The 18856-nt window shown below is 47.4% G+C and overlaps 2 protein-coding genes across 4 annotated transcripts in view; both read left to right on the plus strand.

Annotated features, from left to right (window-relative positions):
* The window catches only part of LOC131937151 (putative maltase), a 17046-nt gene extending 11382 nt beyond the window's left edge, over positions 1-5664 (plus strand). The window contains exons 6-12 of one of the 2 annotated variants that reach the window (XM_059294361.1): positions 469-584; positions 1089-1272; positions 1778-1963; positions 2535-2636; positions 2820-2852; positions 3508-3650; positions 5412-5664. In XM_059294361.1, coding sequence (XP_059150344.1) covers positions 469-584; positions 1089-1272; positions 1778-1963; positions 2535-2636; positions 2820-2852; positions 3508-3650; positions 5412-5604 — 957 coding nt within the window. In that variant the 3' untranslated portion in view covers positions 5605-5664. Of the gene's footprint in view, positions 1-468; positions 585-1088; positions 1273-1777; positions 1964-2534; positions 2670-2819; positions 2853-3507; positions 3651-5411 lie in introns of both variants that reach the window. The other variant, XM_059294352.1, reaches the window with a different exon arrangement.
* A 1258-nt stretch (positions 5665-6922) lies between these two features.
* LOC131937163 (maltase A3-like) lies at positions 6923-18856 on the plus strand. 2 transcript variants are annotated; one of them, XM_059294381.1, is made up of 12 exons: positions 6923-6953; positions 7010-7248; positions 7698-7877; positions 9258-9415; positions 11140-11265; positions 12669-12788; positions 14084-14199; positions 15100-15283; positions 16169-16354; positions 16988-17122; positions 18168-18310; positions 18636-18856. In XM_059294381.1, the coding sequence occupies exons 2-12, from the start codon at positions 7053-7055 to the stop codon at positions 18829-18831; spliced, it is 1740 nt and encodes a 579-aa protein (XP_059150364.1). In that variant the 5' UTR covers positions 6923-6953; positions 7010-7052; the 3' UTR covers positions 18832-18856. The 2 variants fall into 2 exon arrangements, with proteins under 2 accessions (XP_059150364.1, XP_059150355.1); XM_059294372.1 differs by lacking the exon at positions 6923-6953 and having other exon boundaries at positions 6988-7248.

Below are 18856 nucleotides of genomic sequence, written 5' to 3' on the forward strand. Positions count from 1 at the left end.
CTACTACCTAATTCCGTCTATATTTTTGGCCATTGTTAGCGATAGTTTCTGGCCATTGCTAACATTAGTAGTTGGCCTTGTTTTGAATCCCCCCCCCCACACATAAAATGTTCCCCATCTGTTCCCCCCATGAAATGGTCCCCCATAAAATGTTCCCCCATCTGTTCCCACATAAAATGTTCCCCATCTGTTCCCCCCATGAAATGGTCCCCCATAAAATGTTCCCCCATCTGTTCCCACATAAAATGTTCCCCATCTGTTCCCCCCATGAAATGGTCCCCCCATAAAATGTTCCCCCATCTGTTCCCACATAAAATGTTCCCCCATCTGTTCCCCCCATCAAATGTTCCCCCACATGAAATGTTCCCCATCTGTTCCCCACATGAAATGTTCCCCATCTGTTCCCCACATGAAATGTTCCCCATCTGTTCCCCACATGAAATGTTCCCCATCTGTTCCCCTGACCAGGACGACTGGTTCTCGCTGATCCCCCAGTACACTGACCTACAGCCGGAGCTTAAAGACGAGCTGATCCGTTGGCAGAGCGTGTTTGACAGCTTGGATAAACTCGACGGGAAAGAAAGGTATGTCAACTGACATGTCATCTAGAGTAGGTTATCTGACATGTCATTTATAGTAGGTCATCTGACATCTCATCTAGAGTAGGTCATCTGACATGTCATCGGGAGTAGGTCATCTGACATGTCATCGGGAGTAGGTCATCTGACATGTCATCAAAAGTAGGTCAACTGACATGTCATCAAAAGTAGGTCAACTGGCATGTCATCTAGAGTAGGTCAACTGACGTGTCATTAAGTACCTGCCCACACCTTTTTGTCCTCACCAAATTACCTGACAACACCTAACTACCTGCCCACACACCTAACTACCTGCCCTCACTACCTGCCCACACAGCTAACTACCTGCCCTCACTACCTGCCCACACAGCTAACTACCTGCCTCACTACCTGCCCTAACTACCTTCCCTAACTACCTGCCCTCACTACCTGCCCACACAGCTAACTACCTGCCTCACTACCTGCCCTAACTACCTTCCCTAACTACCTGCCCTCACTACCTGCCCACAGGTTTATGGTGCTGGAGGTGTATACCAACTCAGACGAGCGGGCCAAGATGGCGGAGTTTGGTGCCCACCCCTTCAACATGGACATGGTCGACAGTCTGCAGGTGCCGCTCTCTGGCAGGCAGATCATGGCCTTCATCGCGCCGGAGTACAAGAACAAACCGGCGGCCTATTGGCCAAGTTTTGTGGTGAGTGGCCTGTTGGCCAAGTTTCGTGGTGAGTGGCCAGTGGCCTGTTGGTCAACTTTCGTGGTGAGTGGCCAGTTGGCCAAGTTTTGTGGTAAGTGGCCAGTAGCCTATTGGCCAAGTTTTGTGGTGAGTGGCCAGTGGCCTATTGGCCAAGTTTTGTGGTGAGTGACCAGTGGCCTATTGGCCAAGTTTGTGGTGAGTGGCCAGTGGCCTATTGGCCAAGTTTCGTGGTGAGTGGCCAGTAGCCTATTGGCCAAGTTTTGTAGCGAGTGGCCAGTAGCCTATTGGCCAAGTTTTGTGGCGAGTGGCCAGTAGCCTATTGGCCAAGTTTTGTGGTAAGTGGCCAGTGGCCTGTTGGCCAAGTTTTGTGGTGAGTGGCCAGTGGCCTGTTGGCCAAGTGACAAGAGGCCTTCTGGCCAAGCTTCGTACTATGATTTTAGTTTGACACAATTCTGTGTTGACAGAGTAAAAAGTGAATAGAGAATTTATTTCCGGGAACTTTCAGGTCGGCAACCACGACCGTAAGAGGGTGGCCAACAAATATGGCCGGCAACTGATCAACGCCTTCAACCTGCTGTTGATGACGCTGAAGGGCACGCCCACAACTTACTACGGCGAGGAGATCGGCATGGAGGAGATAACTCTCACATATGAGCAATCTCAGGACCCGTGGGCCATCAACGCTGGCCCGGTCAGTAGGGCCATGGTGGTTGTGAGGGGTTGGGAGCCGTTAAGTCTGGCTATTGGGGTGGTGAGGGGTGGGGTGTGCAGGGAGAGTTATGTCTGTGCACCAAAATGTATCAAAGGCTGGTAAACTCTAGCATGAAAGTTTGGCCTCAACTTGGAGTGAGCACGGTTTGATCAAGACGATCACGTGTGCACACCAAAGGTCAGGGGTTAGCTGCAGGTGTAAACGTTAGAAATAAATCTAAAGTTGGGTCTGGGCGAGAGGTGTGTTGGAAAAACTGGAGTCTACCGGCGGTGTCATCATTACCCCACCCCAACCCCTAACATTTTGTCACATGTCATCAAAAGTAGGTCATCTCACATGTCATCAAAAGTAGGTCATCTCACATGTCATCTAGAGTAGGTCATCTCACATGTCATCAAAAGTAGGTCATCTCACATGTCATCAAAAGTAGGTCATCTCACATGTCATCAAAAGTAGGTCATCTCACATGTCATCCCCCCTCCCACCTCCCCTCCCTTGACACCAACGTGTCACAACCTCTGACCTGTAAACCACGTGATTCCCTCCCCAGGACCGCTACTTGAGTGTGTCCAGAGACCTGGTCCGGTCCCCCATGCAGTGGTCAGCAGACAGCCAGGCCGGGTTTACCAACGGCTCGAAGCCCTGGCTGCCTGTACAGGCCAACTACACTCTCCTCAACGTCGAGGTACGTTCAGTGACTCGCTATAACGTCGAGGTACGTTTAGTGATTTGCTATAACGTCGAGGTACGTTCAGTGACTCGCTATAACGTCGAGGTACGTTTAGTGATTTGCTATAACGTCGAGGTACGTTCAGTGACTCGCTATAACGTCGAGGTACAGGACAACTACACTCTCATCAACGTAGAGGTAAGTTCAATGACTCGCTATAACGTCGAGGTACAGGCCAACTACACTCTCCTCAACGTCGAGGTAAGTTCAATGACTCGCAATAACGTCGATGTAGTTCAGTGACTCGCTATAACGTCGAGGTAAGTTCAATGACTCGCTATAACGTCGAGGTACAGGCCAACTACACTCTCCTCAACGTCGAGGTACGTTCAATGACTCGCTATAAAGTCGAGGTAAGTTCAGTGACTCGCTATAACGTCGAGGTACAGGCCAACTACGCTCTCCTCAACGTCGAGGTAAGTTCAATGACTCGCTATAACGTCGAGGTATGTTCAATGACTCGCTATAACGTCGAGGTAAATTCAATGACTCGCTATAACGTCGAGGTACGTCAAATAGTTCGAGGCCAGTTCCCTGATCAAATTCCTATTTGAAACCAGCTTGTCTTGAGACGGAATGAGTTTCTCTTTATGGCTGAGAATGTTCTGTTTTTACCCCCCCCCCCCCTCCTCCGACTGAGAATGTTTTGTCTTCAACCCCCCCACCCCACCCCCCACTGAGAATGTTCTGACTTTACCCCCAGACTGAGAAAGCTGACCCCCACCCCCACCTGTCTGTTTTAACCCCCAGACTGACCCCCACCCCCCTGAGAATGTTCTGTCTTTACCACCAGACTGAGAAAGCTGACCCCCAGTCCCACCTGAACCTGTACAAAGAGTACGTCGCCCTCAGACAACTGGACGCCTTCAAGTTTGGCGACATCAACGTCGATGTGGTCACCAACGACAACATCCTGTCCTACACCAGATCTTTCGGGTAAGATTTTCTGTTGTCTCGCTCAAATGGTGGCTGTTGATTGGCTATTGTAACTGTTGGCTACTGGATTCTAGAAAAAAAAGTCACAGGAAAAAAGTCACAAGAAAAAAGTCACAGGAAAAAAGTCACTGGAAAAAAGTCACAGGAAAAAAGTCACAGGAAAAAAGTCACAGGAAAAAAAGTCACAGGAAAAAAAAGTCACAGGAAAAAAAACACAGGAAAAAAACCACAGAAAAAAAGTCACATGAAAAAAAGTCACATGAAAAAAAGTCACAGGAAAAAAGTCACATGAAAAAAAGTCACAGGAAAAAAGTAACAGGAAAAAAAAACACAGGAAAAAACCACAGAAATAAACCGGGAGTGATCTCCCCTAAACTTTCTCGAATATTCTTATATAAAACAACAGGGGATGGGAACTCGGGCTATAGAGATGATTTTTAATCCATTTTAAATACTTAAAGTTTTAAAAATAGAATAAAATCTCGTAGACAAAAGAATTGCACACCAAGTGAACGCCAAATAAAAAAGTGCATAATAGTGCGCAATATTATTAGTACTTTAAAAATTTACATTAGTTTTTTGAGAAATCCGAAGTAGCGTAAATTACTACTTCCATTCAACGGAAATTACTCAAAATTTAACAGGAGGTAGAGAATTAGATCTTTTACTTACATGTGAAATTTCATTTATCTATCTGAAATCGTACTCAAGTTATAGGCTTTTGAAAAATTCAAAGTAGAAAAAGTACCACTTCCGGTTATCTCAAATCGCTCAAAAGTTGATACGGATCTACGATTTTGATAAAATACTTTTATATGAAATTTCATCAACCTAGCTGTAACGGTACTCAAGTTATCGTGTTTACACACGGACACACACACACACAGACATACGGACAGAATTGCAAACCCCAGTTTTTTAGACTGGATTACGCATAAAACCTCTTAATTTTTATAAATCTGGATTGATAATTTTTGCCCGATTAAAATAAGTCCTCTATACTTCGGATGTGATGAAAGACTGAGGTGTAATACGGTGAAAATTGTTAAAATTTCTAGTGATTTTTGTGCACGATTACAATACTTTCTCTATACTTCGTATATACGAGAAAGTAAAAAAGTCACATGAAAAAAGTCACATGAAAAAAAGTCACAGGAAAAAAGTCACAGGAAAAAAAGTCCTAACATTTGTCCTACCATTTGTACTACCATTTGTCCTAACATTTGTCCTAACATTTGTCCTAACATTTGTCCTACCATTTGTCCTAACATTTGTCCTACCATTTGTCCTAACATTTGTCCTAACATTTGTCCTAACATTTGTCATACCATTTGTCCTACCATTTGTCCTAACATTTGTCCTAACTTTTGTCCTAAAATTTGTCATAACATTTGTCCTAACATTTGTCCTACCATTTGTCCTACCATTTGTCCTAACATTTGTCCTAAACTTTGTCCTAACATTTCTCCATTTGTCCTACCATTTGTCCTACCATTTGTCCTACCATTTGTCCTAACATTTGTCCTAACATTTGTTTTAACAGTCGTCCTACGATTTATCCTAACATTTGTCCTACCATTTGTCCCAACAATTGTCCTAACATTTGTCCTAACATTTGTCCTAAGATTTGTCCTAACATTTGTCCTACCATTTGTCCTAACATTTGTCCCAAAATTTGTCCTAACATTTGTCCTAACATTTGTCCCAACAATTGTCCTAACATTTGTCCTAACATTTGTCCTAACATTTGTCCTCTTGCAGGTCCGCGCGTTACCTAGTGGCCATCAACTTCGGCCAAAGTCCGTCAACAGACGACTACAGCGTCGTCAACTCGGCCTCTGGCACTGTGGTCAGCAACACCGGAAACGTCGACACGTCACTCAGCAAGGGGTCAGGGGTCACGCTCAGCCAGTTGACCTTGAACCCTGGAGATGGTGTCGTCATCAAGTTATAAATTTGTCACAACTTTTTTTAAAATTATCATTTTAAAATGTCATTAAACAATTTCCATCTACTTTGTACTGTGCATTTTCTATAACGGCATTAACCTCTCATTTTTATTTGGGGGGAAGGAGGGGGTGGAGGGGAAAGTGGGAGAGTTTTCTTATCTGTCGTGTCTGTCTGTCGTGTCTGTCTGTCGTGTCTGTCTGTCGTGTCTGTCTGTCGTGTTTGTCTATCGACAGCTGAAAGATAAGCTAGCTCGTTTATCTGGCTACTGGCTACATTAGTAGGTCAAATCGTTTATCTGGCTACTGGCTACATTAGTAGGTCAACTCGTCTGGCTACTGGCTACATTAGTAGGTCAACTCGTTTATCTGGCTACTGGCTACATTAGTAGGTCAAATCGTTTATCTGGCTACTGGCTACATTAGTAGGTCAAATCGTTTGTCTGGGTTACTGGCTACATTAGTAGGTCAACTCGTTTATCTGGCTACTGGCTAAATTAGTAGGTCAAATCGTTTATCTGGCTATTGGCTACATTAGTAGGTCAACTCGTTTATCTGGCTACTGGCTACATTAGTAGGTCAACTCGTTTATCTGGCTACTGGCTACATTGGTAGGTCAACTCGTTTATCTGGCTACTGGCTACATGAGTAGGTCACTTGAAACGGGAAATTCCCACTGAGAGCAACAATTACATTCGCGAACTAATTAGTTTAATTATATTAGAAAGCTACAGCGTATTTGATTTCGTCTTCAACGCTTACAGAAACTAAATGAAACATTTTTACCGATGTTTGACGTCTTTAGCAGGTAAGGAATTTCACAAGTGACGTCTTCAGATGGTGATGTTTTATTTTAAAAGTAGACGTCTTTTTCAAGGAGATATTCAAACAGTGACGTCTTTGACTAAGATGTATTTACAATCTGACATCTTTGTCCATCGACGTCTAAAAAAATTCTACCCCACTTAGGGGGGTTGGGAGTGGCAATGGTAAAGTAGAAATTAGTTTACGGATGGTGGTGTTATTTTCCTTCAAAAATCATTAAGTACATAAACAAGATGTTTGTAAATGCTGAAATGTTAAGTCGCAGTAGGAATTTTTTTAATTTTACTAATTGAATGAAACTTCGCGATGTACTAGTTAGAGACTGAACGTGTTGACTGTGTAGTTGTTAAGTCAAAAAGTGGTCAGCACAACTCAGCACACAGCATAAAGACACACACACACGTGAATGTGTGTTTTACAGTCACGTGACTGTGTCACCACACACAACCCCACAACCCACTTACAACAACCGACTTCTCCCCTGCACTTTAAGCATTCTGTAGCGAACGATCAGGCATGCAGATCTAAGCCGGTCAGACAGATAAGCTCCCAGCTCCAAGGTCAGACAGATAAGCTCCCAGCTTCAAGGTCAGACAGATAAGCTCCCAGCTCCAACAGTTTTGTTCGCACCATGCACATGACGATGATGCGGCTATTTAAGCTCTGTGTTCTAAATATAGTTCTGGTCGCGGGGTTACATGGGTTCCTCGTGGACGACCCCGACCCGACCCCACCCCCCATGGAGTGGTGGAAGCAGACGGTCATCTACCAGATCTACCCCAGGTCATTCAAGGACTCAAACGGTGACGGCGTCGGTGACCTTCAAGGTAAGACAGGTGACCTTCAAGGTAAGACAGGTGACCTTCAAGGTACGAAAGTAAAGGTAAGAAATGTGACCTTCAAGGTAAGACAGGTGACCTTCAAGATAAGACAGGTGACCTTCAAGGTAAGACAGGTGACCTTCAAGGTAAGACAGGTGACCTTCAATGTAAGACAGGTGACCTTCAAAGTAAGACAGGCGACCTTCAAGGTAAGACAGGCGACCTTCAAGGTAAGACAGGTGACCTTCAAGGTAAGACAGGCGACCTTCAAGGTAAGACAGGTGACCTTCAAGGTAAGACAGGTGACCTTCAAGGTAAGACAGGTGACCTTCAAGGTAAGACATGTGACCTTCAATTTAAGACAGGTGACCTTTATGACAGGTCACAGTAAAGGTAAGACTAAAACACCAGTGATTTAAAAATTCTAATCAAGCTAATTATTCCCCTCCCCCCAGGCATCATCTCCCAGCTGCCTTACTTCAAGTACGTGGGGGTGGAGACACTTTGGATCAGTCCATTTTACAAGTCACCCCAGAAAGATTTTGGTTATGACATCAGCGATCAAAAAGATGTTGACCCCATTTTCGGTGACATTCATGACTTTAGGACTTTGGTGGCAGAGGCCAAGAAACTGGGTAAGTCATAAGTCATGTCATAAGTCATGTCATAAGTCATGTCATAAGTCATGTCATAAGTCATGTCATAAGTCATGTCATAAGTCATGTCATAAGTCATGTCATAAGTCATGTCATAAGTCATGTCATGAGTCATTTCATAAGTTATGGCAAAGTTTAGGTCTGAAAATCTTGTATGACTTTGTCTTATTCTGAGGATCTTGTGTGACTTTGAAGATCTTGTGTGACTTTGTCTAGGTCTGAGGATCTTGTGTGACTTTGAAGATCTTGTGTGACTTTGTCTAGGCCTGAAGATCTTGTGTGACTTTGTCTAGGTCTGAAGATCTTGTGTGACTTTGAAGATCTTGTGTGACTTTGTCTAGGTCTGAAGATCTTGTATGACTTTGAAGATCTTGTGTGACTTGGTCTAGGTCTGAAGATCTTGTATGACTTTGAAGATCTTGTGTGACTTTGTCTAGGTATGAGGATCTTGTATGACTTTGAAGATCTTGTGTGACTTTGTTTAGGTCTGAAGATCTTGTGTGACTTTGAAGATCTTGTGTGACTTTGAAGATCTTGTGTGACTTTGTCTAGGTCTGAAGATCTTGTGTGACTCTGTCTAGGTATGAGGATCTTGTATGACTTTGAAGATCTTGTGTGACTTTGTTTAGGTCTGAGGATCTTGTGTGACTTTGAAGATCTTGTGTGACTTTGTTTAGGTCTGAAGATCTTGTGTGACTTTGAAGATCTTGTGTGACTTTGTCTAGGTCTGAGGATCTTGTGTGACTTTGAAAATCTTGTGTGACTTTGTCTAGGTCTGAAGATCTTGTGTGACTTTGTCTAGGTCTAAAGATCTTGTGTGACTTTGTCTAGGTCTGAGGATCTTGTGTGACTTTGTCTAGGTCTAAGGATCTTATGTGACTTTGTCTAGGTCTGAGGATCTTGTGTGACTTTGTCTAGGTCTGAAGATCTTGTGTGACTTTGTCTAGGTCTGAGGATCTTGTGTGACTTTGTCTAGGTCTGAGGATCTTGTGTGACTTTGAAGATCTTGTGTGACGTTGTCTAGGTCTGAGGATCTTGTGTGACTTTGAAGATCTTGTGTGACTTTGAAGATCTTGTGTGACTTTGTCTAGGTCTGAGGATCTTGTGTGACTTTGAAGATCTTGTGTGACGTTGTCTAGGTCTGAGGATCTTGTGTGACTTTGAAGATCTTATGTGACTTTGAAGATCTTGTGTGACTTTGTCTAGGTCTGAGGATCTTGTGTGACTTTGAAGATCTTGTGTGACTTTGAAGATCTTGTGTGACCTTGAAGATCTTGTGTGACTTTGTCTAGGTCTGAGGATCTTGTGTGACTTTGAAGATCTTGTGTGACTTTGAAGATCTTGTGTGACTTTGTCTAGGTCTGAGGATCTTGTGTGACTTTGTGCCGAACCACACCAGCGATATGCATGAATGGTTCCAGAGAAGTCTGAAGCGTGACGGCAAGTACACGGACTTTTACATCTGGCACGACGGCAAGCTGGCGGCAAACGGCACGAGACTGCCGCCTAACAACTGGGTAAGGTCACTTGACCTCTAGAGACTAAGAGAAAACTGTGAAGTTGGTTCTGTGACTTTCCGGCTACAGGACATTACCCCCTGGATATTCCCCCCCCCCGGACATTCCCCCCCCGTATTTACCCCCGGAGCAATTACCCCCCTGTCAATTACCCCCTGTCAACTATCCCCCTGTCAATTACCCCCCCCCCCCCCCCGGGGAATTACACCCCCTCCCCCTCCTCTCAAGTTAAAATCCTAACTCTAACTAGAATTTTATACCTATATACAACTTTAATCCAAACCTTAAGAAAAAGACCAAAACCTAAGCATCCACCTTAGCCTAAAACTTCACACAAAACCAAAACCAAAGCTAGACACAACCCTAACCCTAACACTAGCTCTAACCCTAACCCTAGCCCTAACCCTAAACCTAAACCTAGCCCTAGCCCTAACCCTAACCCTAACCCTAACCCTAAAACCTAACCCTAACCCTAACCCTAGCCCTAACCCTAACCCTAACCCTAACCCTAGCCCTAAAACCTAACCCTAACCTTAACCCTAACCCTAGCCCTAACCCTAAAACCTAACCCTAACGCTAACCCTAGCCCTAGCCCTAACCCTAACCCTAACCCTAGCCCTAAAACCTAACCCTACCCCTAACCCTAGCCCTACCCTTAGCCCTAACCCTAACCCTAACCCTAACCCTAACCCTAACCCTAACCCTAGCCCTAAACCTAACCCTAAACCTATCCCTAACCCTAACTCTAACCCTGTCGGGGGGGGGGGGGGGTAATGTCCTACTGGGCGGGGGGTAATTGACTGGGGGGTAATTGACAGGGGGGTAATTGACAGGGGGGGTAATTACTCTGGGGGTAATGTCGGGGGGAAATATCCGGGGGGTAATTGACAGGGGGGAAATGCCCTGTTACCGACTTTCCATACTCTGTGACGTTAGATAGACATGCCTTCATATCCTCACCTTGTGCATGCAACAATTAAATCCATCATCAGCCTAGCGCTTAAACAAGGGCCCTTGTATGAGCCATATGACAAGATAGGGCTCTTGCCCTTTTCTAGATGCAGAGGCGTAGCGACCCTTCCCGGCGCCCGGGGACAAACTTTTCGATTTGCACCCCCCCCCCCTCGAGATTTTGATTTGCACCCCCCCCTCAAACTTTCAATTTGCACCCCCCCCTCCCCTCGAGATTTTGATTTGCACCCCCCCCTCAAACTTTCAATTTGCACCCCCCCCCCTCGAGATTTTGATTTGCACCCCCCTCAACCTTTCAATTTATTTTTCCAACCCATTTTGGCGCCCCTTAAGCTCGGCGCCCGGGGACATATGTCCCCCCCCCCCCGCCCCCCCCCCTCGCTACGCTACTGTCTAGATGTCCATTATTTTTCTGACCAATTAGAATAATCTTTTCTTTATTCAATTGTTATTTTGATCACGTGATTTGAGAAGTATGAACCACATAATCCTCTCACTTTCTGTGGCCAGTGGCGTGCTTGGCCAACTGGCCGTATCTAGGATCCTCCAAGTTAAATTAACGTTAAGTCTGGGCAAGCCTCTACAAGCTGAACTAGGGGTCCCGGACCGATTCATATGTGGGTAAAACATACCCAATGGGAATCAGACTATTCTTTACTTTAGTCTGTCATTTCTCACCAACGGTCAACCTTGATTGGCTGTGTAACCCCCCCCCCCCCCAATGCCCCACTAAGACAATTCTCTCTGCCCAGCTGAGCGTGTTTGGTGGGTCAGCTTGGACCTGGAGAGAGGAGAGGCGCCAATATTTCTTCCACTCTTTTGTGCCGGAACAACCAGACCTCAACTACAGGAACCCGGAGGTCAGGGAGGAGATCATGGTGAGTCCCCTGGGTGGTGGGGATCATGGTGAGACCCCTGGGTGGTGGGGATCATGGTGAGACCCCTGGGTGGTGGGGAACATGGTGAGTCCCCTGGGTGGTCCCCTGGGTGGTGGGGATCATGGTGAGACCCCTGGGTGGTGGGGATCATGGTGAGTCCCCTGGGTGGTCCCCTGGGTGGTGGGGATCATGGTGAGACCCCTGGGTGGTGGGGAACATGGTGAGTCCCCTGGGTGGTGGGGATCATGGTGAGTCCCCTGGGTGGTGGGGATCATGGTGAGTCCACTGGGTGGTGGGGATCATGGTGAGACCCCTGGGTGGTGGGGATCATGGTGAGTCCCTGGGTGGTGGGGATCATGGTGAGTCCCCTGGGTGGTGGGGATCATGGTGAGACCCCTGGGTGGTGCGGAACATGGTGAGTCCCCTGGGTGGTCCCCTGGGTGGTGGGGATCATGGTGAGACCCCTGGGTGGTGGGGAACATGGTGAGTCCCCTGGGTGGTGGGGATCATGGTGAGTCCCCTGGGTGGTGGGGATCATGGTGAGTCCACTGGGTGGTGGGGATCATGGTGAGTCCACTGGGTGGTCCCCTGGGTGGTGGGGATCATGGTGAGTCCCCTGGGTGGAGGAGATCATGGTGAGACCCCTGGGTGGTGGGGAACATGGTGAGTCCCCTGGGTGGTGGGGATCATGGTGAGTCCCCTGGGTGGTCCCCTGGGTGGTGGGGATCATGGTGAGTCCCCTGGGTGGTGGGGGTCATGGTGAGTCCCCTGGGTGGTGGGGGTCATGGTGAGTCCCCTGGGTGGTGAGTCCCCTGGGTGGTGGTGATCATGGTGAGTCCCCTGGGTGGTGGGGATCATGGTGAGTCCCCTGGGTGGAGGAGATCATGGTGAGACCCCTGGGTGGTGGGGAACATGGTGAGTCCCCTGGGTGGTGGGGATCATGGTGAGTCCCCTGGGTGGTGGGGATCATGGTGAGTCCCCTGGGTGGTGGGGATCATGGTGAGTCCCCTGGGTGGTCCCCTGGGTGGTGGGGATCATGGTGAGTCCCCTGGGTGGTCCCCTGGGTGGTGGGGACCATGGTGAGTCCCCTGGGTGGTGGGGATCATGGTGAGTCCCCTGGGTGGTGGGGATCATGGTGAGTCCCCTGGGTGGTCCCCTGGGTGGTGGGGGATCATGGTGAGTCCCCTGGGTGGTGGGGATCATGGTGAGTCCCCTGGGTGGTGTGTCCCCTGGGTAGTGGGGATCATGGTGAGTCCCCTGGGTAGTGGGGATCATGATGAGTCCCTCGGGACGTGGCTTTACACTGAATGTTGAGGACGGGGGGACGGGACAGCAGCAAGGTGATTTTCTCATTATACACTGCTAACTGATTGCTATATTATCTCCCCATTTCCCACCCCCAGCTGGCCATTCGGTACTGGCTTGACCACGGTATAGATGGGCTGCGCATGGATGCCATAGCTGACCTCTATGAGGCTGCCAACCTGACGGACAACCCGCCCTCGGGCAAACCTGTGCCGCCTGTGAGTTTTACTTTAGCACACCTGTACATGTGAGTCTATATTAGCATTAGCACACTTGTACAGGTGATATTCTACCACACCTGTACAGGTGAGTCTATCTTAGCACACCTGAACATGTGAATATATATCAGCACACCTGTACCGGTGTCTATCTCAGCACACCTGCACTAGTGAGTCTATTTTAGCACATTTGTACAGGTCAGTCTATCTTAGCACACATGTACTAGTGAGTCTATCTTAGCACACCTGTACATGTGAGTCTATCTTAGCACACCTGTACTAGTGAATCTATCTTAGCACGCCTGTACTAGTTAGTCTATCTTAGCAAACCTGTACTAGTGAGTCTATCTTAACACACTTGCACAGGTGAGTCTATCTTAGCACACCTGTACTGGTGAGTCCACTTAGCACACCTATAAAGCTGAGTCTATCTTAGCACACCTGTACAGGTGAGTCTATTTTAGCACACCTGTACAGGTGACTCTATCTTAGCACACCTGTACAGGTGAGTGTATCTTAGCACACCTGTGCAGGTGAATCTATCTTAGCACACCTGTACAGGTGAGTCTATCTTAGCACACCTGTACAGGTGAGTCTATCTTAACACACCTGTACAGGTGAGTCTATCTTAGCACACCTGTACAGGTGAGTCTATCTTAGCACACCTGTACTGGTGAGTCCACTTAGCACACCTATAAAGCTGAGTCTATCTTAGCACACCTGTACAGGTGAGTCTATTTTAGCACACCTGTACAGGTGACTCTATCTTAGCACACCTGTACAGGTGAGTGTATCTTAGCACACCTGTGCAGGTGAATCTATCTTAGCACACCTGTACAGGTGAGTCTATCTTAGCACACCTGTACAGGTGAGTCTATCTTAGCACACCTGTACAGGTGAGTCTATCTTAGCACACCTGTACAGGTGAGTCTATCTTAGCACACCTGTACAGGTGAGTCTAACGTAACACACCTGTACAGGTGAGTCTATCTTAGCACACCTATACAGGTGAGTCTATCTTAACACACCTGTACAGGTGAGTCTATCTTAGCACACCTGTACAGGTGAGTCTATCTTAGCACACCTGCACAGGTGAGTCTAATGTAGCACACCTGTACAGGTGAGTCTATCTTAGCACACCTGTACAGGTGAGTCTATCTTAGCACACCTGTACAGGTGAGTCTATCTTAGCACAGCTGTACAGGTAAGTCTATCTTAGCACACCTGTACAGGTGAGTCTATCTTAGCACACCTGTACAGGTGAATCTAACGTAACACACCTGTCCAAATCTCAGGACGACTGGAACTACCTGACGCCCCTCTACACAGACATGCTGCCCGAGGTCAAGGACGAGTTAGTTCGCTGGCAGAGTGTCTTTGACAGCATGGACATACTGGACAGCAAGTACAGGTGGGTGGGGGGGGGCAGAGTGTCTTTGACAGCATGGACATACTGGACAGCAAGGACAGGTGGGTGGGGGGGGGGGCAGAGTGTCTTTGACAGCATGGACATACTGGACAACAAGGACAGGTGGGTGGGTGGGGGCAGAGTGTCTTTGATAGCATGGACATACTGGACAGCAAGGACAGGTGGGTGGGGGCTGGAGTGGGGGGTTGGGTGCTGGCAGAGTGTCTTTGACAGCATGGACATACTGGACAGCAAGGACAGGTGGGTGGGGGCTGGGGTGGAGGGTTGGGTGCTGGCAGAGTGTCTTTGACAGCATGGACATACTGGACAACAAGGACAGGTGGGTGGGGGCTGGAGTGGGGGGTTGGGTGCTGGCAGAGTGTCTTTGACAGCATGGACATACTGGACAGCAAGGACAGGTGGGTGGGGGCTGGGGTGGAGGGTTGGGTGCTGGCAGAGTGTCTTTGACAGCATGGACATACTGGACAACAAGGACAGGTGGGTGGGGGCTGGAGTGGGGGGTTGGGTGGGGGTGGTGGTCTTATGGGCGGGGTTTAAAGATGGAAACACCAGAGTGAGTTGTGTTCCGTGTCAGGTTTGCTGCTGTTGTGTGTCAGGTTTGCTGCTGTTGTGTGTCAGGTTTGTTGCTGTTCTGTGTCAGGTTTGTTGCTGTTCTGTGTCAGGTTTGTTGCTGTTCTGTGTCAGGTTTGTTGCTGTTCTGTGTCAGGTTTTTTGCTGTTCTGTGTCAGGTTTGTTGCTGTTCTGTGTCAGGTTTGTTGCTGTTCTGTGTCAGGTTTTTTGCTGTTCTGTGTCAGGTATGTTGCTGTTCCGTGTCAGGTATGGTGCTGTTCTGTGTGTCAGGTTTGTTGCTGTTCTGTGTCAGGTTTGTTGCTGTTCTGTCAGGTTTATGGTGCTGGAACTGTACACGACGTCTGAGGAGCGAGGCAAGATGGCGGAGTACGGGGCCCACCCCTTCAACATGGACCTCGTGGACAGTCTGACGGTGCCATTAAATGCCAGCCAGATGATGGGACTCATCTCTCAGGAGTACAGGCACATGCCGGCTTCTTACTGGCCGTCTTTTGTGGTGAGATATTTATGTCTTGGCCGTCCTTTGTGGTGAGATATTTATGTCTTGACCGTCTTTTGTGGTGAGATATTTATGTCTTGGCCGTCCTTTGTGGTGAGATATTTATGTCTTGACCGTCTTTTGTGGTGAGATATTTATATCTTGGCCGTCTTTTGTGGTGAGATATTTATATCTTGGCCGTCTTTTGTGGTGAGATATTTATGTCTTGACCGTTCTTTATGGTGAGATATTTATGTCTTGACCGTTCTTTGTGGTGAGATATTTATGTCTTGGCCGTCCTTTGTGGTGAGATATTTATTTTATGGCCGTGCTTTGTGGTGAGATATTTATGTCTTGACCGTTCTTTGTGGTGATATATTTATGTCTTGACCGTTCTTTGTGGTGAGATATTTATGTCTTGGCCGTCCTTTGTGGTGAGATATTTATGTCTTGGCCGTCCTTTGTGGTGAGATATTTATGTCTTGGCGGTCCTTTGTGGTGAGATATTTATGTCTTGACCGTCCTATGTGGTGAGATATTTATGTCTTGGCCGTGCTTTGTGGTGAGATATTTATGTCATGGCCGTCCTTTGTGGTGAGATATTTATGTCTTGGCCGTCCTTTGTGGTGAGATATTTATGTCTTGGCCGTCGTTTGTGGTGAGATATTTATGTTTTGGCCGTCCTTTGTGGTGAGATGTGTATTTCTTGGCCGTACATTGTGGTGACATATGTATTTCTTGGCCGTCCTTAAAGTGAGAAATGTATTTGTTAAAGAAAGATGTACGCTGGTCGTACATTGTGCTAGACAAATGTGGTAAATTGCGCTGCTGTTAATTTAAAAAAAAAATCACCCAAATCATTTAGCTTAATGAAGCTAATTAACAAGTTTTTTTTTTTTTTAGATTGGCAACCACGACCGTAAGAGGGTGGCCAACAAATATGGCCGGCAACTGATCAACGCCTTCAACCTGCTGTTGATGACGCTGAAGGGCACGCCCACAACTTACTACGGCGAGGAGATCGGCATGGAGGAGATAACTCTCACATATGAGCAATCTCAGGACCCGTGGGCCATCAACGCTGGCCCGGTCAGTAGGGCCATGGTTGTTGTCAGGGGTAGGGGGTGGGATGTGGAAATTGACCAAGTCTGGCCACATATTGAAAAGTTTTCATCTCGAAGCTTCGCACCGACAGTAGGGCTCCGAACAAAAATGGCAAGCAAATGTCCACATTCTGACCTATGTTCAAATGTTCAGCTTTATGCCCTCTAACTTGTTATTTCCCTTAGTTTTCATTTCCTTATCTTGTTTGTTTTCTTTTAATACATTAGACAAAAGCAAGCTGTTTTTAACCCTATCTGACCTAATTAAACTTTTTATGATCAGTTATATGAAGTACATTTCTGTTTCAGGAGCGTCTCCTGACCTACATTTCTGTTTCAGGAGCGTCACCTGACCTACATTTCTGTTTCAGGGGCGTCTCCTAACCTACATTTCTGTTTCAGGGGCGTCTCCTAACCTACATTTCTGTTTCAGGGGCGTCTCCTGACCTACATTTCTGTTTCAGGGGCGTCTCCTGAACTACATTTCTGTTTCAGGGGCGTCTCCTGACCTACATTTCTGTTTCAGGAGCGTCTCCTAACCTACATTTCTGTTTCAGGGGCGTCACCTAACCTACATTTCTGTTTCAGGAGCGTCTCCTGACCTACATTTCTATTTCAGGACCGCTACATGATCTACTCGCGTGACGTGGTCCGGTCCCCCATGCAGTGGTCAGCTGACAGCCAGGCCGGGTTTACCAACGGCTCGAAGCCCTGGCTGCCTGTACAGGACAACTACACTCTCCTCAACGTCGAGGTAAGTTCATTGACTTGCTATAACGTCGAGGTACGTTTAGTGATTTGCTATAACGTCGAGGTACGTTCAATGACTCGCTATAACGTCGAGTTACGTCATATAGTTCAGTGACTCGCTATAACGTCAAGGTACAGGACAACTACACTCTCCTCAAGGTCGAGGTACATCAGATAAAGACTCGCTATAACGACGACGTAAGTCAGATACTTAAGTGAAATAGCGGTACTTCTATACAGTTTAGCAAGATGGGACTAAGCGAGGTAACTCTGATATATGTAAACTTCTTGTCCCATTCAAACCCAACTATGTAATGTGCTTTACTGAGAATATTCTGTTTTTACCCCCTCACCGACCAAGAATGTTTTGTCTTCACGCCCCCCCCCTCCAACTGAGGTTGTTCTGTCTTTACCCACCCCCCCCCCTGACAGAATGTTTTGTCATCACGCCCCCCCCCCCCCACCTCTCCAACTGAGAATGTTTGTCTTTACCCCCAGACTGAGAAAGCTGACCCTCAGTCCCACCTGTCTGTCTTTACCCCCAGACTGAGGAAGCCGACCCCCAGTCCCACCTGTCTGTTTTTACCCCCAGACTGACCCCCACCCCCCTGAGAATGTTCTGTCTTTACCCCCAGACTGAGAAAGCCGACCCCCAGTCCCACCTGTCTTTACCCCCAGACTGAGAAAGCCGACCCCCAGTCCCACCTGTCTTTACCCCCAGACTGAGAAAGCCGACCCCCAGTCCCACCTGTTTGTCTTTACCCCCAGACTGAGAAAGCTGACCCCCAGTCCCACCTGTCTTTACCCCCAGACTGAGAAAGCCGACCCCCAGTCCCACCTGTTTGTCTTTACCCCCAGACTGAGAAAGCTGACCCCCAGTCCCACCTGTCTTTACCCCCAGACTGAGAAAGCCGACCCCCAGTCCCACCTATCTGTTTTTACCCCCAGACTGACCCCCACCCCCCTGAGAATGTTCTGTCTTTACCCCCAGACTGAGAAAGCTGACCCCCAGTCCCACCCCCCCTGAGAATGTTTGTCTCTACCCCCAGAATGAGAAAGCTGACCCCCAGTCCCACCTGAACCTGTACAAAGAGTACGTCGCCCTCAGACAACTGGACGCCTTCAAGTTTGGCGACATCAACGTCGATGTGGTCACCAACGACAACATCCTGTCCTACACCAGATCATTCGGGTAAGTTTAAGTTTTAAGGTGGGCGGCGGCGAGGGGGGGGGTGACGTGGGGATGTCATTGTTTACTTGTATCGCTAGAAATTAACGTTAAACAACTGAACACTTTTTCACGAACACATTTCTCAAACTGTGGTGGCCATCAATATTTGTCCTAACATGTCCTACCATTTGTCCTAATATTTGTCCTACCATTTGTCCTAACATTTGTCCTACCATTTGTCCTAACATTTGTCCTAACATTTGTCCTAATATTTGTCCTAACATTTGTCCTAACATTTGTCCTAACATTTGTCCTACCATTTGTCCTAATATTTGTCCTCTTGCAGGTCCGCGCGTTACCTGGTGGCCATCAACTTCGGCCAAAGTCCGTCAACAGACGACTACAGCGTCGTCAACTCGGCCTCTGGCACTGTGGTCAGCAACACCGGAAACGTCGACACGTCACTCAGCAAGGGGTCAAGGGTCACGCTCAGCCAGTTGACCTTGAACCCTGGAGATGGTGTCGTCATCAAGATCACTTAAAATTAAAATCTTTTTATAACATCAA

Source organism: Physella acuta, unplaced genomic scaffold (assembly GCF_028476545.2).
Source record: "Physella acuta isolate Inbredline_101_S28 unplaced genomic scaffold, ASM2847654v3 ptg000017l, whole genome shotgun sequence".
Classification (NCBI taxonomy): domain Eukaryota; kingdom Metazoa; phylum Mollusca; class Gastropoda; family Physidae; genus Physella; species Physella acuta.